General features: G+C 49.9%; 1 protein-coding gene across 2 annotated transcripts in view; it reads left to right on the top strand.

Annotated features, from left to right (window-relative positions):
• MAP2K6 (mitogen-activated protein kinase kinase 6) overlaps nucleotides 1–12,004 on the top strand; it is a 39,794-nt gene extending 27,790 nt beyond the window's left edge. For both annotated transcript variants that reach the window (XM_086623967.1, XM_086623968.1), the window contains exons 5-12: nucleotides 281–400; nucleotides 1,237–1,353; nucleotides 1,799–1,850; nucleotides 3,917–4,044; nucleotides 4,750–4,827; nucleotides 5,431–5,570; nucleotides 8,197–8,242; nucleotides 11,740–12,004. In XM_086623967.1, the coding sequence (XP_086480093.1) occupies nucleotides 281–400; nucleotides 1,237–1,353; nucleotides 1,799–1,850; nucleotides 3,917–4,044; nucleotides 4,750–4,827; nucleotides 5,431–5,570; nucleotides 8,197–8,242; nucleotides 11,740–11,817 (759 nt within the window). In that variant the 3' untranslated portion in view covers nucleotides 11,818–12,004. The remainder of the gene's footprint in view (nucleotides 1–280; nucleotides 401–1,236; nucleotides 1,354–1,798; nucleotides 1,851–3,916; nucleotides 4,045–4,749; nucleotides 4,828–5,430; nucleotides 5,571–8,196; nucleotides 8,243–11,739) is intronic.
• Nucleotides 12,005–25,315: the final 13,311 nt, after the last annotated feature.

The raw sequence follows: 25,315 nt of genomic DNA, 5'->3' as shown, positions 1-25,315 counted from the left end.
GAAGAGCCAAATGACCTGCAGTTTGGGCTGAGGTGAGAAGACCTCTTCAGCCACCATTGCCTCTGTGGCATAGCAGTGCTCCTGCTGTGGGTGCTGCGGTTGCGATGTGCCCATGGCAAAGAGGTATGATAAAAAGGTAACACCACGAGGTGTGAAGAAAGGGTAAAGGCTTGATGTCAAGGCACTGTGGCCAGCACGGGCACGACTGCGGCGAGTCCCGTGCAGCAGCAGCGTGGTACGGAGGTGCTGACAGCCAATGCTAAAATGCTTTGTCTTCCAGCGGATCCGAGCCACAGTGAACAGCCAGGAGCAGAAGAGGTTATTGATGGATCTGGATATCTCCATGAGGACGGTAGATTGCCCCTTCACTGTCACCTTTTACGGGGCACTTTTCCGAGAGGTATGGCATCCTGGAGATCAGCCGCGCTGCCCCTGGGAGCCTGGGTCCTCTCCCAGGCTCTGAATTCCCACTCCTAGACTCTCTCCGAGTGCCAGAGGTTTAATCACCATCTGGCCATGGAGACTTGGTACAATATGGATTTGCTCAATCCCAGCCTAAGGATCTGTCATGTACAGTTAGTTCACGGTGAGCGAGGAGGGATGCGGTCCCGCACGAGGAGGAGCCAAGCCCCAGTGCCAGGGATGAGCGAGGCCCCAGTGCCAGGGATGAGCGAGGCCTCAGTGCTGAGATGCTGGGGCTTGGTGGGTTTGAGTGATGGAGACAGTTGGGCACTGAGGACACCCACTCACAGCCTGGTCTGTTAGTGTTAATGTTGTCCTGACTTGCAATGAGAAAGCCACATGGAGGGAAAACGTGGAAAGCTCTGAAAAGCAAGATTTATTGAAGAGTTTTAAGCATAGCTCAGCAGAGCTGAACTTTTCCTGGCTGAGCATTTGCAGTGACCTGAACCTGTAGGAGCCTCAGTCCCAAGAGCTTTCTGGGCTCCTAAATCGCCAGGACTCTGCTTTGGGAAAAGACAGCAGAAAATATGCCCTAAATGTTAGTGAAGGTGGATGGCACTTAATTCCAGCTGGAGAGGAGGGAAAAAGAAAGCCCAGTACAGCTTTACTGGGTGAGTTTTAAAAGACAGGGAAGAGGCAAACAGGCCAGCGAAGGGCAAGTGGCAATAGATGACCTTTACGCAGGAAAGGAAAGGAAAAAGGAAAGGAAAGGAAAAAGGAAAGGAAGGGATACTTCGTTCCAGTGGGCAGATATTTGCTTGCTTTATCCTCCAGGGAGATGTGTGGATTTGCATGGAGCTGATGGATACCTCACTGGACAAGTTCTACAAACACGTCATTGACAAAGGCCTGACGATCCCTGAGGACATCTTAGGGAAAATAGCTGTCTCTGTGAGTATTAGCAGGGTGAGGAGGGAAGGGAAAGGGTGTTTCTCTTTTAAGCCAAGTCCTACATGACCCAAGCTCCCTGCTGTATTTGCACCAGGAAGAGCATGATCCACAGGCCAGCCCACGTGGACATTCCTAGCTGGCTTCCAGTATCTGGTTTGAGGTGATGTTATTTATAAGCCATAAATAATCCAAAATATGCCTCTACACTTAATTGAGGAATGTGGGAGGGTGCTGCAGCTCCTTGCCTTCTCATTAGGGTCCTGGAGCCCCAAGGAGATCCCTGGGTACCCACTATCACCTCGGGCTGCTGTGAGGGTGCAGGACTCCTTTGAGATGTAGTTCCTTTCCTCCAAGCAGATCTGGTGAGGGTGGGTGGGTGCAACCAGATAGCGTTTCCTCCTTATCCTGATGCCAGCTGGGATTCACTCTACGTTTGTCGTTTCAGATTGTAAAAGCACTAGAACATCTACACAGTAAGCTCTCCGTGATCCACAGAGGTGAGTGCCCCGCACACAGCCGTGGCTGTGCTGCTGTCCGTCTGTCCTGCACCGCCCGTGCTCAGCCTGGCAAGGGCTGGCCCTGCGGCCGGGCACGGGGCTCCCAAAATACACCAGATAAAATGAGCCTTTGACAGCTAAAATATTCCCCGGCGTCTTCATGACTAGCAAAACCTAGTCAGAGGAAAGCTCTGCTGCTTTGCTCTTTAAAAACCGCGCGGTGGTCCCAGCGTTTTTCCTGGGGAGAAGCGAGCTCCAGAGGAAGGGCTGTTTCCCCCTGGGTTGCATGTCCCTAACGCACAGTCTAAATCCGCCGTCTGCTTCAACACCTCTGCAAAATTGAAATGGACTTTTCCCTCTCCCCTTGGTGGGCTTTGGATCAGGCTTTGTGAAGGCTTCTCCCCCACCTCGGCAGCTCCATGTTGACATGAGAGACGTCTCTGTGCTGGCATGATGCCTCACATGGTGACCTAACCATCCTCATCCTCCTCTGTGAGCTTCCCTGAGCACTGGTGGGGCACAGTGATTTGATACCTCAAATAGCCTCAAGTGAAGTCATAAATACCCTCCTTAAACTCTTCTGACATTTTCCTCTCTAGAGCATCTCAAAGATGCCATGAACACACCTAGAAAGAAACAAATTTGCAGTGTTGGTGCTTGACACCTTTATTTTTAAAGGGTCGTTTTCAATTTGTCATGAGGAGGGAAAAGGCTTCTCTGGAGCGTGGGGCTGACGGGGAAAGGAGCATCTGAAGCGAGCAGAGTTCAGCTCTAGCAGGCAGACACATTTTGTACGTTCTGCATGTGGCTGGGGGTTGAGCTTCTGCCTTCTGTATCGTTTACAGTAGGTGGAAAATGCTGCTCAGCTTCTGGATTTCTGTTTGCTCGTTTGCTTTCCACTGAAAATTGTCTTGTTTCAGCGTAGTAACGGATGGGTGAGGATCTCAGATACCTGCAGCTTTTGATTGCCAAGTGCTGATTGGAGAGCAAACGTTAACAAACTGTTAACCACCCGATTCCAATACGCAGAACTCAAAAGCAGCTTCTTGTCCTCCTTCAGATGGTGCTCAGCTCTTCTGTTTAATAGTTTATCACACGTAGACAGAGGATCTTCTTGGAGAAGAGACCTCTTATTTCTGGGTGGCAACAGGGAAAGAATTGCTCCCTTTCGATGATCAGTGCTGGGACAAGAACAAACAGGGTCACCTGCGCTGTGCTGAGATTTCGTCTGGGATTAGCCTCACAGGGAGCGATTACCTGCTGTGCAGGAGAGCACCTCCATGCTCTTGTGGTTAGCACTTCTAGCTTTATTCTGTGCCTTAATTTCCCTTTCTCTTGGGGATTATAACTGCCTTCATGAGAGTGTTGCAAGTGTGAATGCACCAAGGATTGTAAGGCCATGATGGGAAGCGGATAAATCTGGCAGTAATAAATAGATGAGGCACTGGCCTGATTTCCATAAGGTGTGGAGCACCCACACGCCTGCTGCTGTTCACATTGCCTTCAAGCTTGGTTATCCTTAAAATTAGAGACCATTTCTGAAATCATGATCCTTGTCTTACTTTACTGCTCCCTCCTTCCCCTGCAACCCCTGCTCCTCCCCACCCTTTGCTGCCCACCCCACAACCCTTCCTCATGTTTTTTTCCTTTTGCTGGCATGAGACCAGATCCAGCTGGGCACTTGCCAGAGCTCCAGCCACTTGCAGACATTCTCTGGAGATGCCCCCAGCCCTGCTGAGCTGTTCCCCTGTTAGCACTCTGATGTCCGTGGCCATCCTGTGCTCAGTGGGATACCACCGTTACGTGCAGGGTTACCTCCTGCTCCCCCAAATCAGGGAGAGGAGTGTGCAAGCGAAGGGACACTTGCAGGACATATGATAGGCCCATGAGACAGTCGCCTGAACTGGCAATAGCTGCAGCCAGCTGGGTTTCTGGCATGCACAAAGCGCAGGGGTTTGCACGGACACCTCTGCTGCCCTCTGCTGCTAGGAAGCTCTTTGGCTTTTTTTGGCTTGGCACAGCCACCCATGCGTGACAGTGACTGTGGTATGTGTTCCTTCTTGCAGATGTAAAGCCCTCTAACGTGTTGATCAATACGCAGGGGCAGGTGAAAATGTGCGATTTTGGAATTAGCGGTTACCTCGTTGACTCGGTTGCTAAAACCATGGATGCAGGATGCAAACCCTACATGGCTGTAAGTTGAGCCGCGGAGAAGCTCCGGGTGGAAGCTGCTGCGGGACAGCCAGAGGAACATGAGCCTGGGCATCGGGTCGTCATAAATGGGGAAGGATCAGCCTCCGGCATGTGTCCTGGGGACTTGTTCTGGAAGACGTATCCCTCAAGTTGCTTGTGAAGGGGCAGAGAGGGGAGACAGATCTCATGAGTCAGATCAGATCTCCTGGGCAGAGCTTCCTGCTGCTTGATCACCTCCCTGTGACCTTGGGGAAGGCTCTGTCATTACTGCGTGTTGCATTTTTGCTGTTTGCCCTGTGGGGATCATAGTACTTTCCATCTGGGAGGGAAAACAGCCCCCAAGGAGTGGGTCCCTCACACTCCTCCTGGGAGCTGCTGTTCAGGATTTACTCTCTCTGGAGCACTTGCATGGGATGAAAACAATCCTGGAGAACTTGGGCTTGTCACCCCCTACATGCCAGATGTGCTGGGTCAGCTCCACCAGCCCAATCCCTCATGCAGGTACCATCTGGTTCTGGTGCCTCATTTCACTGCCTGCCCTTACTGGCAAGGATGTGGGACCAGATCTGGCCCCATGACAACCAAGAGAGCAAGCTGGTGGCCTGGGCTAAGTGGTCCTGGCCTGCCTCCCAGAAAGACCCATCTGAGTGGGGATGTTACACTGGGGCCATCCGTGTCCCTCAGCCGCCTTTGTCTCTGTTCACAGCCTGAAAGAATTAACCCGGAGCTGAACCAGAAGGGGTACAGCGTCAAATCCGATATCTGGAGCCTGGGGATCACAATGGTAGGGTGACCCGGGGGCTCGCAGCGATGCCAGAAGGGTTGAGTGTTGCTCGTGGATTAATTTTCCTCCCTATACACCCCCTGACGCTGCTGGCACCGGTTCCCTGGGAAGGTGGCGGGGTGGCAATGGGAATAGGGCTCGTGGGGTACCAGGGCGCGTGCCGTGGGGTCGAGGGGAAGGAGGACGGAGCGGCTTTGTCATCTCGCTGTCTTCGGGCGCGTTGGGGGGGGGACCCGCGGCGGGGACGGCCGCGCTGCGGTGGCCGCGGGCTGCCGGGAGGTGGCAGCGTGGGCTCGGGCAGCGCTCGGGCAGCGCGGCGCGGTGCGTTTCCAGCGCACGAAACATCCTCCCGGCGCTTGGCGATGCTCAGAGTCCCCCTGGGAAGAGGAGGGATGGGTGGCATCTCCCACGCAGCGTTTAAGGGGCATCTGTCTGCCTGCAGAATCGTTTCGTAGCGCGGTTACCCCTTGTCACGGAGGGATGGTTTTTAACTTCTTTCCGCAGCCCTGGGTGGGCACCCAGGAATCCCAAATGCGTGGGGTGGGAGGGCGAGTCGGGGGGTGTCCATCCCTGGTGCCTGAGGCGTGGGCTCTGTCTCCGCAGATCGAGCTGGCCATCCTGCGCTTTCCCTACGACTCCTGGGGGACGCCCTTCCAGCAGCTCAAGCAGGTGGTGGAGGAGCCATCGCCGCAGCTCCCGGCGGAGAAGTTCTCAGCAGAGTTCGTCGATTTTACCTCGCAATGGTAAAATGCCCTTTGCCAGAGCACCAGCGATGGCGTTTGTGGGGATCGTCCCCGCCTGAGATGGCGGAGGAACAGGCCTGGTCGCTTTGAGGGGACACGCGGGAGGAAGGGATTTAGGAGACTTCCTCAATCCGATTGCCCCCGTGTCAACAGCACAGGGTGTCTGGCTCTGCCAGGCCCCTCACATCCCTGGGGCTGGCGTGGGGTGAGGAAGAGGAGCAAGGCACAGAATGGCTGCTTCCTCCTGCCTCCCACTCCCAGGAGAGACACGGCTCCGAGGGCAGGGACGGTGCAGAGTTTGCCCCGTGATGGCCCCTGTTGGCAGCCATCCCGCTACCCGGGCCCTCCGGCTGCTGCGCTGCTTTCCGTGGGACTGGGAGCTGGAAGCAGCGGGAGAGTTTGGCTGCGGCGTAGGAAAAGGGCTGGAGCAGATGCGCGCTGTCTGGAGGTTGCGAGAGCTGCATAAAAGCACAGGCTCTCCCCGCGCCCGAGGAGACTCACAGCTGCCCTCGTCCTATGGTTCAGAGAGAGCTGGCGGCGGCCCCGCGGCTCCTGACTGCTTCTCCCTCCAGCTTCCCTGGAAACCGCCTGGGAGGCGTTTTTATTTTCCAGGCACTGCAGTGCCATCCGCGGCTCGCCAAGTTGGCAGGTGGATGGTGGGTTTGCGTGGTAGCCAAGAAAGGACGGCAGATCGACAAATACAGAAATGTGAGACTGTTCCTGAGCTGCCAGCGTCAGGGCCTGGAGCCCGGCCGGCTCTGCTGTGACCCAGGAAGGGGATTATCAGCCACTCCTGCCCGGGGACTTGAAGTACCAACACTCAGATTCTTTGGAGTCTTGTTCAAACATGTTTTCGAGGTGCCCGTGATTCAGCTGCACGCCGCTCTACCGATCCGCGCTGGGGAATACCTGTGCGTGCCCACACTGCTCTGTGTCTATCAGAGGTGGGAGCTGGCTTGGAAAAACCCTCTCACAAAATGCCCACCGTTTTTTGCAAGGCCCACGCTGAGGTTTTGGACCAGCTGCCTTTCTGCCGTGCTGCTGGCTCACTACTTGTTATTGCAAAGTTGCCCGTTTGTGCCAGGCAGGCTGTTGTGCCCCACTGAGTATTTTGATTTTGCGAGCGCAGTGTCTTGCAGCTATAGCTGTGGGCTGGTTTAGTAGTAAGATATCCACAGCCCTTGGTGATGGTTGCGATGAGAAGAGTGACCCTGCTGAGCAGCACCCGTGTCTGGAAAGCTGATGCTTTGGGGAGCATGTGGCGGTTCCTCTCTTTGCAAATCCTGTCTTTCGGGATTGCTGAAGACCCCTCAATGCCAGTGGAGTGGCATGGACTTGGAAAAGTGAGCTAGTTTTATGTTCTTGGAGTCTGAGAATTTTTTCTGTCGCCAAAGCAGGTCACATCAACTCAGTGTATCGAGATTGGCCTGGCTCAGGTCTGTCTCAAATTCAAGAGGTTGCAGAGCGAATCCCACCATCTGCTGCCTGAGGCAGCAAAAGTCTGGTTACCTGGGAAGTTCCTGGGATGTCTAAGTCGTGATCAGATCCAAGTACGGCTCTTCATTCCTGAAGATGTACATTGATTTCAGTAACTTGTCACCAGATTTCCTGGTAGTAGTGACCTGGGAATCCTCTACATTACGAGGATTATACCCAAATCCCACTTCTGGACACACCTAACCTTCAAATTCACCTTAGCATCTTGACTTGGGCTGCTTCTGAGCTCAGAGGATGTGACACATCCCATACCTTCAGTTCGGCAATATTGGCACGTATCGTTACTCGGTTCCTCTGTTCATTCACAACATGACACTAAACACGAGCCCGCTACACACAGCAAGCAGGAAATATCTATTCAGTGTGTGTCCTCCGCTTCCTCTGGGCTCCGGCAAATCCCAGCAGAGAAGCGACTTACCATCGCCGAGGTTCTCACTTTTGTTTTGCTCAGTGTGACACCTTTTCCCCGCCACCAACGTGTACGTGTGTGAAGATCTTTTCAAGTTGCTCCAAGTGTCTTTCCCCTAAATACACTGTCAGGAAGTGAGTAGAGATTACGTCCTGTCTTTTAAAAGCTATTTTCTGCTGGAGGGAAACCAAAATAACTTCCAGCTACAACCCTCCAGAGCCATCTGTTGTAGGAGAGGAGAAAAAAAGGATGTCCCATGTAACCGTCCCTGCTGATAACAGCACGGTGATAAACAAATAGTTGTACACGTGCTTCAGAGCCACTCGGTCACCGCTCCCAATCAGAGGTTGGAGGCTGTATCCGTTCCCTTAGTCGCTGGCCTACAGGATAGTACTAAAAAAACCCATTGTACCTGGCCCCCAGCAACAGGCAGTGTTTTGACTGGTGTATATGGTGTCTCTGGATCTCTTGTTTGACCTCGAGCTCACTGCACTTGTGTGTACCCAGCACTGGGTACTGTACAGAGCCCATGTGCAGGCTGTGTTGGCTGCAGGTGTCCTCAAGGCCTAAGCTCTTTGCTTAACACATGGATGAGTAGTTGTACTTGCTCTACAAGGACATGAGACCTTGCTTTTGTCAGGGTATAATTTTATGGCCTTGCTTAAATTGCATATACAGAATGTAACTTTTGAAATTTTTCTTCTCTTTTTTTCATTAAAGCTTGAAGAAGAATTCCAAAGAGCGGCCGACATACCCAGAGCTTATGGTGAGTGTGCCTGGATTAAGCAGTGGTTTGGTTCAGAGCTGAGATGGATTCCAATGGGATGCTGAAGGAAGGGTTTCTGATAGTGACTGGTGATTTGGGATACTGCGCATCTCTATTTTCTTAACAGATGTGAGAATCATGTTACTTCAGGATCTTGGGAGGGCGACTGCGAATCAGTGATGCTCTTTGAAATCTCATTCAGATGCTAATTCGGTCAGATCAAGGGAGAAAAATATGTGAAAGCAGTTAACAAATTTGCTAAGGGACAAGAATGAGGCTGTGAAGAACCAGTTAGCGAGGATAAAATCCTCCTCTTGGGTTTGTGTGATGGCTTCAACCACCCAAGTGAAATCCCTGTGCCACGGGTGCTCCACATGGGCTGCAGGAGCCCAGTGGCCTGCTGGGCGTCACTGTCCTCGTGCCTTGGAGAGGAGACTTTTTGGACAGAGTGATTCCTGGGTGTTAGGGACAGAGACAAGCCTGTGACTAATATTTCCAGTTATTGAATTTCATCTGCTGCTTAGTGACCGTTTGCTGTGGGCATGTCTAGGTCAGAGGGATAAGGAAGAAAATGCTGATAAAGGCTCCCAACGGGGGGAACACAAGGCAGCGTGGGGCTTTGAGGTTGGATGCACTTAACTGCTGGTGAGCTCCCAGCAGCGCAGACACTGATGGGTGCTCAGAGCTTTGGGCTGGAGCTGGCAAGAACAGGGTCTGTGGTGAGATTTGTCTGCTGGGGCTCCACAGCTTCATGGCCTCTCTCTCTCCTGACTTTCTGGTGTTGATCCTGGAGCTTCTAATAGCTGTCAAAAAGCAGGAGAGATTATTAGGAAGTCAGCGTTAGACTCCCATAAGCATCTAGTCCCTTCTTAACTCTCATCTGACTCACAGCTTGCTAAAGGCAGGAAGGTGCCTAACTGTTATTTCTGACGATCCTGACCCAAATGCTTGCCTGTCCCCACATGCCCACCCCTGTCCGGTGCCACTGGCAAGATCTTCTGGGTTAAGGGTGGAAACTGCTGCAGGATTTCCTCAGGCATTGCTGTCTCCTGCCCCATAACTTGTAGGACATGTGCTGTGCCATCCAGGGGGTCAGCCTCATCACTACCTCACCCTGTCCGCTTGGAGGTGTTGGGACCTCTGTGGTGTGAAGGTGCCAGGGTTTAAGGGTTTAAGGTGTTCTGTAGCTGCAAGACATGCTGGAAATCCATGTACCCTTCGAATGTGAGTTGTAAGCAATGAATAATTCCTGTGGCGTTTCTTGCTGAGCCCTGTAATGCAATTAGACTATATATAGATCTGATTTACACACAGTTTGCCCAAATACCGGCTTCAAACAAAGGGAGGCCCGAGGCTTATGGCTTTTTTTTTTTTTTTGGCTTTTTTTTTTTATTATTGAATAAATACATTTATATTTTAAGAAAATTTCCGAAGTTTGCCAAATGGCCTTTTATCAAAAAGGTTCACCGGAGCAGCTCTGTCTGTTGCAGCATTAATACCCACTGGCAAGTGAGTGCATTTCTATTGAATTAGGTTCTTGGATCACCTCTCCAGAGTATCTCAATGCTGTGGTATTTTATGGCTGACATGAATGTTGTGAGGTCCTGCGGTTGAGGGTTGCTGGTTTGTTGTTTTTTTTTTTTCTCCCTCCTCTCTCTCTTATGGCATTAAGTTGTGGTACTGGATTGGACTTGTCATTCAGACCAAGACTTCTCTCTTGCTTTCCTGTGGAATTGAGGTTTCTCATGGAAAATATGACTCTGTGCTATCTTGAGCATCAGGAAAACTGATAAGGATGCTTAATTCCATTTTAAAACCCACTTCCTTAGGTGAAGTGGAGCATGTAACTACTGCATGACTCCTCTTCGGTGGTCTGCATGTTGCATGGAGCACATCCCACCTGGCACGGGATGTTCTGTGCTATGACCAGCCTCAGCGCTGTGGAAGGGTTGGGTTCACTGAGAGACAGGGCCAGAGGCCACCCCTGCCACCCGTGTCACATTGTGGGTGCTTCCAGGCTGCGGTAGCTCTGCTTTGGGTGCGACTGAGCTGGCATGTGAAAGCACTGGCATCACGCTAGGATAATAACACGGCAGGCCATTTGGGCCATCTCTCCCAGAGTTATTCAGGACACTTTGATTCCCGTGACTGTCTGACCCAGGGAGACCTTAAATTTTGTCTGGATCCTTGCCTCAACCCATTTCAGCACTGTTTCCTACATAATTGTACTTCCTCTTCCTTGCTGGTGTGTCTTTGGGTCACTTCCCAGCTGCTCAGAGCTGCCTCTTTTTGTTCACTGGATAACTTTCTGCTCAAGCTCACCTTGGAAAGTCTCTTTCTTTGCTCCTCTGCTCCCTCCACTTGGCCACTGATGCAAATGATCATTGAAATAACCAACACTCAGGGACTAAGGTGGGAGGCAGCTTTGAAAAACCCTGGAAAGTCTCAAATGTCTTTAAAAATCTGGCTTGAAATGAGAGGGTCAGGAGTCACACCGAGCCCTCCCAGCCTGCCTATGGGAAGCATGACAACGTTTTGCATGGAGTAGGGGTCACCTGGGAGCCCCACAGGGCCCCAGCTGCCTTTTGGTTCTCACTGACACCCTCCATGCAAATAAATACAATTAACTGCCAGAACAGTTGGTTTTGAAGTGTTTGGTGATTTCAGGTGGAATTGGGCTGATCTCGGCTGATGCGTTGCAGCCCCCGGTAGCAAACTGAGTCACTGGCACTGGCAGAGGGGGGCTTTGCTGGTGCTGTCAGGGGGCATTTGGTTGTGTTTTTTTTTTCTCCTGACACATATTTTTCCGTTTGGGCTGAAACGTAGGCGAGATTTTCTGGCAGGATGTCTTCCCATGTTGGTCACGATTAAGTAGTTAAACATACAGCTGCGGATGGCTTTCCAGCCAGGATGGCTTTCCTCTTCGCGGTGGTTAGGGGTAAAGTAGCCATCTCCTGCTGCGAGTATGAGCAATTGCAGGGAAGAAATGAGACTCGAGAGTCACCAGAGGATAAATACACAGATAAAGCAGGAAGCTGAGGGAAAACCCACTGCCGTCAGCCTTCCTGCGAGGTTTTCCTTGCTCCCGTTGGGGCTGGCGTGCGGTGGGGTGGGTAACCACTGTCTCAGGAGGAGCGCTTCTCCTCCCGGCACCGCGGAGCTGCGAGACGGCGTGTGCCGAAGGCCACCACGTGCTGGAGATGGAGGCAGTGCTTTTTAATCCTTTCCCTTGCTTCCAGAGCTGCCCAGTGCAGCCCTACCAGCCAGGGCAGGGTGCGGAGAGGATCCGAGAGGGCAGTGCAGATCTGCAGCCTGCATGAAGTGGTCCGTCGGGCTCCCGGACTTGCCTCAGCTGCAAAAGATGGAAAGTCCAATGTTATCCCGCTAGCGACAAAATCTTTTTCACTGTCTGGAAGATTGTCTGAAAAGGTTTTTGGTTTGGTCCTCAGCATCGTGAATAATAAACTTCTCTATTTGTTCTCTCTTTTCTTTCCCAGCAACATCCTTTCTTCACCCTGCACGAATCCAAAGAGACAGACGTCGCCTCTTTTGTCAAACTCATCCTGGGAGACTGAGAACTGGACTTGTAAATGAATTGCCCTTCTGTGGACTGGTGGGTGCAGGGGAGGGGCGCGTGGCAGGACTTGTCATGAAAGCACCAACAGAAAGTCGCCGTGTTTCGTTTTGTTTTGTTTTTATTCTGAGAAACCCCCGCCTCGACGAAGTTTTTAAAAGGGTTCTTTGGTATCCATAGTGACATAGAACGAGCTGGTTAGTGAAATGAATTTTAATAAGGTTGGTAACCTTAAAACAAAAACAAAACAAAAAAAAAAATTGAGAGAGTGATTTACATATTTAATGACAGTCAAAATCCCTCTTCCTAACTTTCTCCTTGTCCCCCCTTTCCTTCCCCCTGAACCGGAATTTGCTTTGTCATGGTAATAGGTGCTATGGTAGTCATGAAGTTGTATGTAGATTTATATTTTGTCCCTTCCATTATTTTAATATTTATGTTAAGTGCTTGATGGAATAGATTTCTGTTTTATATGAGGATGAATGCGTGGTGACGATGATGAGGCTAAATGAGGCCACAGCAAGCAATAGCTGTAGGGCTTTGCTGGGGAAAAGGTGTCAAAGGAAAAGAGAAAGAAGAGAAGAAATGTCTGTGTTGTGGAAAATATTTAATGTGCATCATAAAAAGAATTTATAAACAAGGATCTCAGCTCAGCTACTCGAGCTGCTTTCGCAGAGTGCGAGGCAGCATCGCTGCAAGGGAGGGAGGCCCCAGCGTCCTGCGAGGTCGCCTCTGCTCCGGACACGGCGCTCCGAGCCCGGCTGGCATGTCCCGGCCAGCCTGCTGCCTGCGGTGCTCTGCCAGCCACCTCCTGGAGCAAGCCCCTGCCCTGCGTCCCACCGGCTCGCTCTGCTGTATCTGGAGTGGGAACACGTTGTTAGGATGGTGTCTGGGACAGAAGCCCCGTAGGGAACTAGATTGTCGGAGAAGTTGCACAAAGATCAGGAGGAGGCTGCGGTGGTCAGTCCCCACCTGCCCACCAGCCCGGCAGCGTTCAGCATCTGGGGCTTCCGTGGGCTGAGCATGAGCTGCTTTGGGCCCAAAAGGGAGTTCCTCTCTCCTTCTCCGCGTGAGAAAGGATAACAGTACGCGTAGCGTGACATCTGTGAAAAATGGGATGTCTCAGCGCGAGTTTCCAGGGCTCTGTGCTTGCCCACAGACTTTGGGAGTGCTCGTGAGCTCCCTGGAGCCTGTGCCAGCCTGCGGTTTGGGCCGTATCCAGCTCTGGTTGGGATGCTGAAGGCAGCCAGGAGCTCTGGGCTCCAGCACGGGCTGCAGGTGCCCCCACGAGAGCTGCAGCCTGGGAGACCACGCAGGGAAACCACGGCCCACCCGTACCAGGAGCTCCTTGCTGTCGGCCAGGTCCTTGGAGAAGAGCTGCCAGCCAAGGGCAGGAGCACAGGGACTGTTGGGGTGGGAGGGGAAGGCAGCAGATCGTGCTGCTTTTAGGTAATGTGGTTGCTGTCTAGAGAAAGGGAGGGTTGTGCACTGCAAGGTGTTGCTGCCAGTCTGGAGCAAGACCACTGGCTCCAGTTGGCACTGGTTTGACTGAGCCAAATCCACATAGCCGCCCCGCTCGGCTATGGGGCCCTTTGCCTTTGCAAAGCCCTGCGAAGAAGAGCGCCTGTGCGTGCGGCGGCGCCGGGCGTGCACGTGTGCCTTGTGCCCCTCTCCTGCTTCCCTTCCCCACCCATCGCTTCGGCGCAGATTCTCAGAGTCACGTCCTAACTAGAAGCATGCCTTGCTCTGCGATATTGAAGTCGTGCAGGATGTGATTCAGCCTGGTATCCAGCCCTTTCTCTCCCAGTTTAGTGGTTCCAGTCTCTGTTGGTGCAGGTTGGGCTCCTGGGCTGGCCTGAGCATCCACGTAGGAAGCGATTCCTTGGGAGGGCTGATGTTTGGAGCAGGGGTTACCGAACGGTGGTACCGCTCGTGCCAGGGACATGCCAACCACTTTGAAGAGGTGCACGTAGACACCGCCAGTGCCTGGGCTGCCACCGCCACGGCCGTGGCTGGCAGCGCCCGCGGAGTTGGCTGTGAACCACAAGACAGGGCAGCTCTGCGCTGGGGCCGGCATCGGAGGAGATAGGAGAGCATTGCTCATGGGGATTTATTGATCCTGGTGCCCCTCAGCTGCAGGGCAGGGTGGCTCGGGGAGGGCTCGCGGGAGTCAGGGCACGGGGCTTTCCTTGCTGCGAAGAGCTCCTGGGTGGTGCAGACTTTGGGGCCCTCGGTAATGATAAGCTCCATATTTCCACGTCGTGTCGAGGGGAACCTTTCAGGTCACATTTTGTTGCGGGTGAAACACAAGGATGTTTTACTTCGCGGTGTAATTTTAAGAGGCCTCGCATGGCTCATAATCTGCCCTCTCGTATTCCGTGGGGTGGGTGTGTGTTTTCTCTCTCTCACTTTCTCAGAGTCACAGAGCTGTTTTGATTGATTGTCCTCAGCTGCAGCTAAAAGTCCAGCCAGCCAGTTTATAGAGTTGGTTCCAGCATCAATTCTCGCTTTGAAAAACATGACATTTAAAACCACCCTTTGGTTTTCCTACATATGGATCTGATGCTTTTGTTAAAGATTGTTTTTGTCGCTTTTCTCCTGGAATATAAGTCTCATTTGGACGCCACATCTCCTTGACCTCAGAGCACCTTTATTTCAGTGCCATTGTAATTGACAGGTTGAATTTATGAGATGCTGTCAAAGTTCAGTATTAATAGCAGATATTAATGTCACCAGCGTTTTCCAATAGAAAATTAATGTCAGTGTCGTCTGCAGCTAGTAACCCTCGAAAACGATTCCTACATGCCTCGACACTACATGCTGAGTGCTTTCTTTTATGCTTTTTGCTCTTGCAGTGGCTGGGCTGCCTAATCCTTTTGTTTTAACGACATTACAATAGGGCATGCAACAAATCACTTCACTTCCCTCCTGGTTCTCCATGACTTTGTTCCTTTAAAAGTCATTTGCGTCAGCCCAGAGTAAGTGTGAATCCGTATGACCGGTGTGAAAGAAAACAGGGATCCGAGCGATCACCGCCGCGGAAGGTGGTTATGGCAGGAGAGGATCGCAGAGGCAGGCTGTCTGGCTGTCTCTCTCTCAGAAAATCCCAGGATTTTCTTAGAAGCCTGAGCTGGTGGCCTCAGCGCAGGGAGGAGAACGCCAGGGACTCCTGTGTGCTTAAAAGCTCTGAAAATATGCTGGGCAACAAGGTGAAAATCAGGCTCTTTGCTCTTGCGTTTGATTGTAACCTCTGTGAAGATGAAAAGCCTTCGGCCAGTGCTCAGAACTGTGGGTGGCCACACCACGGGCACAGGGTTGCCCAGGACAGGTGTGGTTCTGGGACATTAAGCCTTTCCCAACAACCGCGGCGCTGAACAGCCAAGGTGTTAAGGCTTAAAGCTGTTCTTCAAAAAGCTCTTTTGCTTTCAGACAGCACAGGGCTGTGGGCAGTGTGTTAGATTGTTCTGAACTGGGATTTTTCGACAGCAAAAGAAGACCCTGAAACAAACCAAGAACACAACCAGGGGGTGAAGAGGAGAGAAAAGCTGCTCAGAGCTCAGCACCGAGCTGTGACCTGGACTGATTGCTTGAATTAATTCCAACACAGTTGGCCATTGCTAGGCAGGGAGGGCCTCTTCACTCCGCCACAGGCAGTGATTATCAGGCTGCAGGAAAGATGTGCAGCCCGTCCCCATGGCAGGCAGCGGGGGACCACTGGGGCATGATGCTCATCCTCTTCTGTCCTCCATCACACAGCTCCTGATGTTCCTGCTACCAGCTGGACGCTTGAGACCTTGCCATCGCCAGAGGTCTTGGAGTGTCACTGGCAAGAAAGCTACTTTTGGGGTCCCCAGGAGCCCACTGGTCCCTTCAACTTGAAAGAGGAGTTGGAGGGCATTTGCTGGTTGCTGTTTTTAAACGCCAGGTTCGTGCTGCTGCAGTGGGTGAAATGCCCATCTTTTCTGGAGTTTTTCCAGGTGTACAAAACTTTACACAGATATCTATGTACTGTATTTCTGCATTGTTCCTGACTTGTGTCAGGTTTACCGGTGAGGAAGGAGGCATTTCTGACTTGTTAAATAGGTGGGAACACCGTTTCTGGAGGCAGCTGGCCTTCCCTGTGTGATGGAGGAGGCAGTTGGTGGGTCACTACTCAGAAAAAGCTCTGAAAGAAGATATGCAGCTGAGCTCCCAGTTCTTCAGCAGGTGCAGAGGGAGGTGGCCGTGTGCCTGTTGGGTCAGTGCTAGCTGCACCTTGTCTTGGTGGGAAGGGGCAGCAGCAGAGCAGTGCCTGGTGCTGAGGGCAGAGACACCGGCGTGCACAGCCTTAACTGGGATTTCTCCGTGCTTGCTGCAAGCTACCTATGTACCTGCACGTTTCCCTTCTTTCCTAGACATTTTGGAAGAGGAAATCCTGCTCAGTCAATGCAGCTTTGCTTTAGTGGCTAGTCTGATGTAGTTCAGACAAGGTTCCCACCAGCTCCCTTGTTTAATAGGCCTCTTTTTTATTAAAAACAAAACCCAAACTCTTCTCTCAGAAAAGCCAGCCAAGATGCTCTTTTTTTTTTTTTTTCTCTCTTCCATCTTGTTCCTCTTAGAGGATCTCTGGGAGCCCGTCTTGGTGCTTTCACTCTTTCACATGCCAAAGATTGCTACATCCCTCTTAGTTACGCTCCTGCCAAACCAGGCCTTAGAGTCTTGCCTCAAAAATCATCCACTTCCCTGCTCCTTGGGGTTCCTTTTGTTGCTGTTGCTTTTTCATTGAATTTCCTCATGTTTATTGACATGTCTATTGTTGAGCTTCCTGGACACATGCAGCTCTCTTTTTCAGATACAGAGAAAGACAAATAGTTGCCTTCACTGGTCTGCCCCTGCTGTTGGGGAAATACTGCTGGTGATATGATTCCTGCAGATGGGAATGGGTCTCATTTCGAGCTAGGGTCACAGAGGGTGTAAACTGGCATTACTCCATTGGCTTGGCTGGAATAAGGCCAGTTTTGTCCAGCTGAGAATCTGTCCTTAATGTCTAAACAGTTGTTACACACTAATAAAGATTAATGATTGTAAATCCCCATGGATTATACATAAAATGGCAAGTTTTAGTCATTAATCTTTATTGCCATATTATAGCTGTTTACGTTAGAGGAGTCGTCTCTCTCTGTTCAGAACATGCACTTAGGAGGTGAGGGTTGAGGGTGGGGCAGATGAAGGGTGGACAAAACAGACCAGATGTCTACATGTTTTACAGTCTGTGTCCTCCCCCCAGGCTGGTTGTTTCCTTGAAAGCCGTTAACCAGCGGCAAAGGATGTATCACAGAGCTTTGTCTGCTTCGCTGGCCTCTGGCTGAGCTATAAAATCCAGATTGTTTCTGGTGAGAAGGGATCAGATCTCCTAATTAATATTTCAGCTCAGCCTTTACTGGAGCAGATGGATAATATGAAATTTGACATGTGCTCTGGCAGGCCAGAGCTCTGCAGCGCAGTGAGATTCGCTCTCCCGGACCGTGGCTGGAAGAGATGCTTTCTGTGCAGTTGGCAGCTGTGTTGCAGGTTGAAAGGACGCTGCTCCTTCACATAACCTCACACCACAAAAGCAGTTGAATTTCTTAATAAAGAGGGCCAGAAAAAGCTCAGTTGAATCTCATCTTTTCTGTGTTTTCAGGTGCGTATAGACACAGCTAGGACGTGGTGGTGGTGCCAGTGGTCTGGCCACAGAGGTTCACATGCTGTATAAGTGAAGAGGACTCTAAAGATGGTGTAGTAAACTGCCAGAGTGGCTTTAATGGCACAGGGACAAAGTGAGTCCTCTGATAGGCAACAGGTGTCAATCCACTCTGCCAAGGAAGGTCTGGAGTTGCTGGGGAAGGCTGGAGCAGAAAGAGGGGACGAAAGAGTCAGCCGCAGATTGATGGAGTGCATAGCCTGGTGAGAGCAGCCTGTCTCCCCTTCCTCTTGCCATGTACTCCTCCGGGCCAGATTTGTAGGGAATGGATTTGCTCACAAGTCCCAGGTTGCCACTGCATCCCTACTTCCAGCTAGAGAAACAGAATCGAAACCCCCAAAGAAACCCACAGGGACAAACTGCAAGTGAGCTGATGCCTGCTGCCAGCTGCGTGGCCTTGTGAGTCGCTGCTTCCCCTGCCGAGCTTGTCAGGGAAACTCGGAATTCCGATTTGAACCGTGGGGAGAGCATGGGAATGGCCTCTGTAGCTGAGAAGGAAGAGGGTAAACATTTTAAGGTGGTCTCTGACTAGCCTAATGGTGGGAATACCTAATTTACAGGCTACAGGGATCAATGAATTCTTCAGGGTCCTGTGCAGCCGGCAGCGCCGTTCCACCGGGAACAATTTTGGCTGCATGACGTTTTTTACGTGGCCCCTTTTAGTGCACTCCCGGGCTGCTAGAGAGCTCTTCGCCTCCATCGACACCTTACGTCTCAGTCACCTCTACGTTTTGGGTTTTACTAGCAGCCTTTTTTCGAGGCGGTGGGTCCGGGTGAAGGCAAGGGAAAGGCGCCTCCAGCCAGCTCTCCGCGGAGCGCTTTGGGAGAGGGAGGAGCTGCTGTCTGTTATCCAGTGCCTGCTCAACGGGAAGCTGCAGCCAGAGGCTTGCTACCCTGCAGGTATCCAGCCGAAACGAGAGCTTCTCCTTTCATGCTTCGCTGCCGTTGCGTTCAAAATCCCTTTCTGGAAGTGGAGCAGCTCTGGAGTTGCAGCAGCCTCGCTCCAAGGTGTCTCGCCCTCGTCGGCAGCCGGGCTGCGGGATGGGCTGCGTTTCCCTCCTCGGAAAGGCTCTTGGGTTTCTCTAAACGATGGGGCAAAAGTCCAGCGGCTGCGAGGTACCGCGAGGATAAGCTGGGAAAAGCTTGGAAGCGTCTTCAACGCTCTGGAAATAGAGATGGAAATCTCAAAAGATCAGACGTCTTTCGGCAATTTCCAAAGCTATGTGGTTTTAGCCAGACCTGAAAACCCTTCCTAGAAGTTTATTTCAGGATATTTTGATCCGTTACTTTCGCTTTTGGGCCTAGCTAAATCCAGGAAACTCAGAAGAGTGTAATTTTTAAATAAAGAGTAAACACACCCCAAGTATTACTGAACCGATCAGGAAAGTTTTTGTTTGATTTCTCTTACAGGAATAATTCAGGCCAGCCCAGGGTTTATCCTAATTCAATCTGGTTTTACCCCAGATTATTATTCCTTTTGAGAAAATGAGACATCAGACCATCGTGGTCTTTACAAAACGCTGTGACCCGTCACGCAAGGGTACGCACCAGATTGTGCCGGAAGGTGGATGGAGATAAGTGCTACAGTAGGAGGCAGCCAACGTCTGATGGAAAGAGCAGTCTGGAAGCAAGCGTGTCCGTGGCCTCCAAGAACGTAGGTAGATAGAGTTTCCCCAGGGGTTGTGTGATGGAGGTGTCAGGGTCTGCCACGTCTCGGTTTTTTCCCTCTAGTAAAGAATATTCAGCCAGCTCAAAGTGTCCTGGAACAATATCTGAAAGCCGTGGGTATTTTTCAGCTCAGCTGTATGGTGTTTTTTTTCGAGACGGATACTGTGAAAAGTCAGGAAGGGCCAGGTGTCCTTGATTTCCACAGCCAGAGCGAAGAGATGTAGATTAAGTGCCTCGTAAGAGCCAAAAAGGTGTGTTTAAAGATAAATTACAGTCTCTGTTAAGTCAGGATCAAATTCTCACTTGTACAGGTGCAGCTGCAGAGCTCCCTGTCCATGTTTAGCCCAGATTTAGTCACGAGTCTTGCATAAGTATCTAACAGCATGGACTGTGCTATTTGGTGGGCTTCGGGCAGAATTGGGCTCCACAGGCAGAAAAAAAAAGCCTGGTTCAAAATATAGTGTTACCAAAACCAGGATTGGGCTCCAAACATTTCCTATGTGATCCTAAAAAGTGGATTTCCAGAGCTCTGCTGCTGTTTTGTTTCCTCCATAATTGTGAGTCGAGCGATTTGTGCTTGGTGACAGCTGTCACTGTGCCAGCGGGGCTGCTGGAAATAGTCACAACACACAAAAGAGTTGGAATTTGGCATTTATTTTTTAATAGAAGTACGTTGGGGGGAAGCTGCTAAATGTAGTTTCTTGCTAACTAGAAACGTGTTGGAGTAAAACTTGTCATTTCTAGTAGAAAAAAAATAACTGCCTAAAAATGCCCGAATTCTTCAATTTAAGGAATTACAGTTTTATTGGCAAAGGTCCGTGTTTAGCATCAAAATATATGAAATTTCTAGAGTTTCTGTCTTAGGGTGTGAAATCTGCTTTTTCTTGATATGGTGGGAAATTTGTAACAAGGATATTTCTACACACTTTCAGCTAAAAAAAAATAAAAAAGAATGGAGCACAGTGGAAAAAGAACCACTTCCCAGTGGTCTGCTGGTATTGAAGAGGGCACAGGCAAAGGACCTGTGTTTTGAACATGTTAGAAAAGGGAAGGCTTTCCAACCTGCTGTAATGCAAGTCCTTATTTTACTTTATTTTTAGGATTTTTTTGTTACAGTAACACCATTTGTTTTATAACTGTGAAAGTCTCTGCTTTTCCCTACGTATGGAAGGCTGATTATTCCTTCTCATGTTCTTATTATTTATTATTTATCCATTTCTGGTACTATCCAAGATGTGCTGAAGGCATCTCCCAGCTTGCCTTCGAGCCATATGGGATCACTGTAGTATCTCCTAACAGCTGGGATGGCGAATGGCAGTACAGGCTAATTATTATTTTAAATTATATTTATAGCAATTTCAAGTTTCTTTTAGTGAGCTGGTTTGCTCTAGAATTAGGGATGGAGATAAAGATTTTATTTTTTTTTAATTGCATCTTTCATTTTTTTCTTTAAACATCTTGGAGGCTTCTGAATAAACCTACTCACTCTTCTGGTTTTGATAGAAAAAGCACCAGTTGGGTTGTAATTGTTCCTTCAAGAGGAGATCGACTAGCATCAGAGTTCAGTTTAACTGGTAAAAATGCTCTGTGTCACAACATCGTTAACCAAAAGCACACTGGAACTCTGAGAAATTGGTGATTTTCCACCTGAAAGATAAGATCTGGTGTGTGATGCACTTGGTTTGACCATGTCTCACGCCAGGCTTTTCTGTGTCAAATTTGCACGGAGTTTTCCTTTAGCCCTCGAACTGGTGAGACTCGGGGTTGCCAGGATTGCTCCGAAGCAGGGCTGAGGGCCACCCAGGCACCCTCTGGCCAAGCATCTGCTCTGGATTCAGAGGACACGAGTCCTACAGAAACGATGGGGCAACTAATCAACAGCTGCTTCTTGCTCTGTAAGAGATGTCAAGGTGAAATCCCACAAGTGCAGCCTGTGTTGGACAAGCAGGATTGGGGGCTCAAAAGCAACTTTTTGTTCTTTTTGTTCCCCTTGTCCTCTTTGCAAAGGTGCCTCTGCTCCACTGCTTCAAAAGCCTCCCCAGCCTTTCCGATAAAGAATGCTGTGGTGCATCTGTTTTCAAACAGCTTGCCTTGGTTTTCTGGTTTGTTTTTCCTTCCCCCTATGTATAAGAAATGTTGGGTAGCAGAATGTGGAATTCATTAGAAGTTCATAAAGCAGGGACCTCAGAAGGATGTGGGTATAAATGCTTTTCAGGCATCTGAGGTGAACTTTAAATGGAGCTTTGGTCCTCATTTGCTTTCTGCTTTTCAAATACCATTTATGAGAAAGTGGAGCTGTCAAAGCCGTGCATGAACTTTGCCTTCTCGCAAATAACTTGTCTCAAAGTAAATTGTCAAAATGCACAAGAAACTTCTCTCAAAGTAAATCCAGTAGCTTTACGAAGCTGGAAGTGTATGTGCATTAGAGTGTGTGTGTGTGTGTGTGTGTGCACGTGTTGTGCACGGGCGGGTGGAGTGAGCAAGTCTACCATTTTGGAGATTTGAAAAACACAATGCGAGTGTTTTTAAGAAAGGCGATGTAAAATATTTATTTCTTGGCAAAAGTACATCAGACCACATCTCCCATCCTCCTTTTAATTGCTTCGTGTTTGTTTTTGTTGCCTGAGTCTTCGCTGGCCTGTTTCCTCTGCAGCGCTCGCTGCTGATCCGCAGCCGTCACCTCACCCAACCCCGGGGGCAGCGAGGGCACCCGCGGCCGGGGTGGCACGTCGGGAACAGCACCCGTGTTCCCAGCCATGGGGAAACGGGATAGGTGGTATGAATGGAAAGGCAGGGCAATGCAGTGGGAGCGATTTTCCGTTTGTAGGCTCGTTGAGGAAACTGTCCTCATGAGAATCAGAACTGCCCACGTCCTAACGCGAGACCCCGCATCATAGCTTGTGGGGGGGGTGGTCTGGAGATAGCAAGCTTTGGGAAAATCTCTCCCTGCTTTGGCCGGTTCTTGTGGACACGTACCAGTGGTATATTTAGAAGAAATGAGGTGCTGTGATTTTTGTGAGACAGCCCCCAGGTTCTTGTCAGTGCTGGTGAAGGTCCGTCGGGCTTTGCCCAGGGTTTGTGGCAGCACAGAGCCAGTGGGCAGGAGGCAGTGCCACCCCGGGCTGTGAGGAACCATCGTTCCGAGCTCCTATTCCTGTCTGCAACCAGGCAAAATTTCATCAGTCAGCTGTTGCAAAGTTCACAGGGTACTCCCTACGCTCCGGAGTATTTCGGTGGTTGCGCGGCTGCCCACCCGCACGGCTTCACGTCCCCTCCGTCTGAAAGACTTCTCTTAACCTGTGTTGTCTTCATTCATCTCAAAGCCGTTCCTCGTCCTATGAAGATGATCAATCGTAGGAGACTGACAGTAGGACCATGTGTGTAACGTTAGATAGGCTTTTATTTAATGTTGTTTCAATGAGATGCTTTTAGGATCCGTGTTGTACTGGATTAAGGATGTTGGTGGAACAATCGAACTGGTATTCTTTAACCCTGACTGCCCCAGATCCTTTCCCTCCACCCTCTTCATTTAGAAAAAAAAAAAAATTAGATTGGGAGAATATATTTAACTTGAAAAAAAAAAAGCCAAACCTTGCTGATGGAATAAGTTTATCTTCTTTACTACGCTTCAATTTTATTTCTCAGGATATCCAAAGTTTTATCACTGCTGCTGAGAGAAAGGGACAGTACACCTTTTTGAAACTTCAACCACTGTAACCGTTTTCCAGATGTGTGTGTGTGTGTGTGCGCGCGTGTGTGTGTGTTAAACTCAGCACTGTGTGTGCGTGTGTTCTGCTGAATATTGTGTGCATCTATGAAACGCTTCAAACAACTGCCTGGAAGTCAAAACCAACCACCTCTTTCCAGTCATATGTTTGCCGTGACTTTTCATAACCACACTTGAACTAGTGGTCTTGGATTAAATATTCAAAGAGCAGGGCATCTTTATAGCAATGATATGTCAGTCAAATTAAGAGAAATGTACACAAAAAAATAAATAAATGAAATTGAAAAGTAACGTGCTGTCAGAGTCTACCTGTATTTACCCAGGGGAAGTACTACCCGTTGTTGGGGACACGCTTTGTGCAGCTTTTGCTGTTCATGTGGAAGGTTTTTAAGGATCATCTTACTCGTAACAGCTTATCCTTCGTTACTGAATCAAGCTCAGGGACGCTCAAGCTGCTCCGCAGAAATAATTGTCGGTCTTTCTGCTGTTGGTTTTTCTTTCTGTGCCTCGGCGAGCGTGGCTGGCGAGAGCAGGCGCATCCGCATCCCGTCCAGCCCACATCAAAGGCATGAGCCCTGCTCCCACCACAGCCCTGGCGGGGTGCTGGTGCTTCCTGCACCCCCCCAAAAAAGCAGCTTTCCAGCGGGAATGGGGGAGCTCAAGGGGCTGCAAATGGACACAGCCTCCATGCCCGGTGTTGCAGGGGTGCGGGGCGTGGGGCTGGGCTGGCACCCACACGTGCCGTTGGGGTTGGAAGCCCGGCAGCTCGCTCAGCACCTTGCACCGATGCGGCTGTTGGCCCCAGTGCTCCCAGGATGGAAAACAGACGTGGGGCTTTGCTCTGTCTTTTACCAGGTCCTGGATCCAACCCTTGATTCCGCTGCCAACCCCGTCACTGTTAGCTGCAATTAAGCCTTGCATTTCTTTAAAGGTGAACTACCAGGCTGTGCATTTGTCATGGTGCAAAGCCAGTTTTCACCCTGAATTTATTAGGCTCAGTCAAATAGCATTTTGCTTGAGTAAAGCATGCTGGTCTGGGTCACACTGAAACATGAATTGCTATTTCCCTCTTTCTCATGTAAATAAAATTACGCTTCCATTTATATTAGACTTGCCGAAAACAAAAGATCAGCTCCCTCTGCTGATCCTGCAGTCCCAGCTAAGGCCAGAGCTCCAGCTCCAGAGCTGATGAACTAAGGGACAAGCTGAACAAAACCAGTTCGTACAGTAACCTTTAAGGGCGCAGGAGAGGAATCAATGTTTACCACGTAGAAGAAAGTGCAGGGGCCTGGGCTGAACGGTTTCAGAACGTGGGGGGAATGTGACCCAGCCTTGGTGGTGGGAATGCTGGTGATACGGAGATTGCCATAAAAATGTCTGAAGAAAAGAGTTGCAAGAGGCACATTACCATTTCTGGGACTCCTACACAAAACAGCTGCCGAAGTTTTATCTGCACTGTGGTGTGTGTGTGTCTGTGTGTTCTGTTTGAAAGGAAGAAATTAAGAGCCATACTTTTATTTTATCAAATCAAATTACCCTTGTATGTTCAGAATATTTATGTGTCAGTACTTTTTTTTTATTAGAGCTTTATCTCACTGTAATCAATTCCAAATACAAAACTATTTTTATCGCTGAAATGCAGCAGTAATTTATAAGATGTAGATGGAACACACGCGAGATGCCAAAAGCAATTTTATGGAGCCTCTTTTGTTGTCCTCTACAACGCATTGGTTCTTGCCTTCAGCCTCCCATCATTTTTAAAAGCCCCAAGATGAATAAAAAAATAAATAAAAAGGAGTAAGTGTACTGAAGCAGCTGCCAACCTCTAAAATAGTCTAGAGGTACGTATGCACCTTTGGGATGGAGTTCGAAGACGGCACAATAATGTAAGCCGTGCTGAGCTTTGTAATACAATTATTTTAGTTGGCGAAATGGCAGATCTTTGTCTCCCTTGCCCACTGTATATTATTTCATATATGTGTGGAAAATGAAATTGTGAAATAATGTTCTACGTTATCACAACTAACGTCATGTTGAAATGAGGAAAAGAAGAAGAGTGAAATTTGAGGTCTTCACAGCGGAACAGGAACTCCAGCCCTGTATAAGACAATATTTAAAGGTGTCCTGGCTAAAACATGTCTCTTCTATGGTCCCTCTTTGGGATACTTTCCCAGAACAGAGTCACTCACACTGGACGTGATTTGTAGGGCCAACACTGGGTTGGCAATGAGTTCTCAGATGTTGCAGACACCTGTCTTAATCCACTCTGACTGCCATCAGAGGTAAAACTTTCTCTCAGAGAAATGCAAATTAAGCTGGAATGAAGTCCCAAATACCTTTTAACGGCAGCAGTCTTATGGAATTGAGTAAAAAAAAAAAAAA

The sequence above is a fragment of the Tauraco erythrolophus genome, chromosome 20, assembly GCF_009769465.1.
Source record: "Tauraco erythrolophus isolate bTauEry1 chromosome 20, bTauEry1.pri, whole genome shotgun sequence".
NCBI classification, from domain to species: Eukaryota; Metazoa; Chordata; class Aves; order Musophagiformes; family Musophagidae; genus Tauraco; species Tauraco erythrolophus.
The sequence above is the reverse complement of the archived record's forward strand: the minus strand, read 5'-3'. Positions and strand labels throughout refer to the sequence as shown.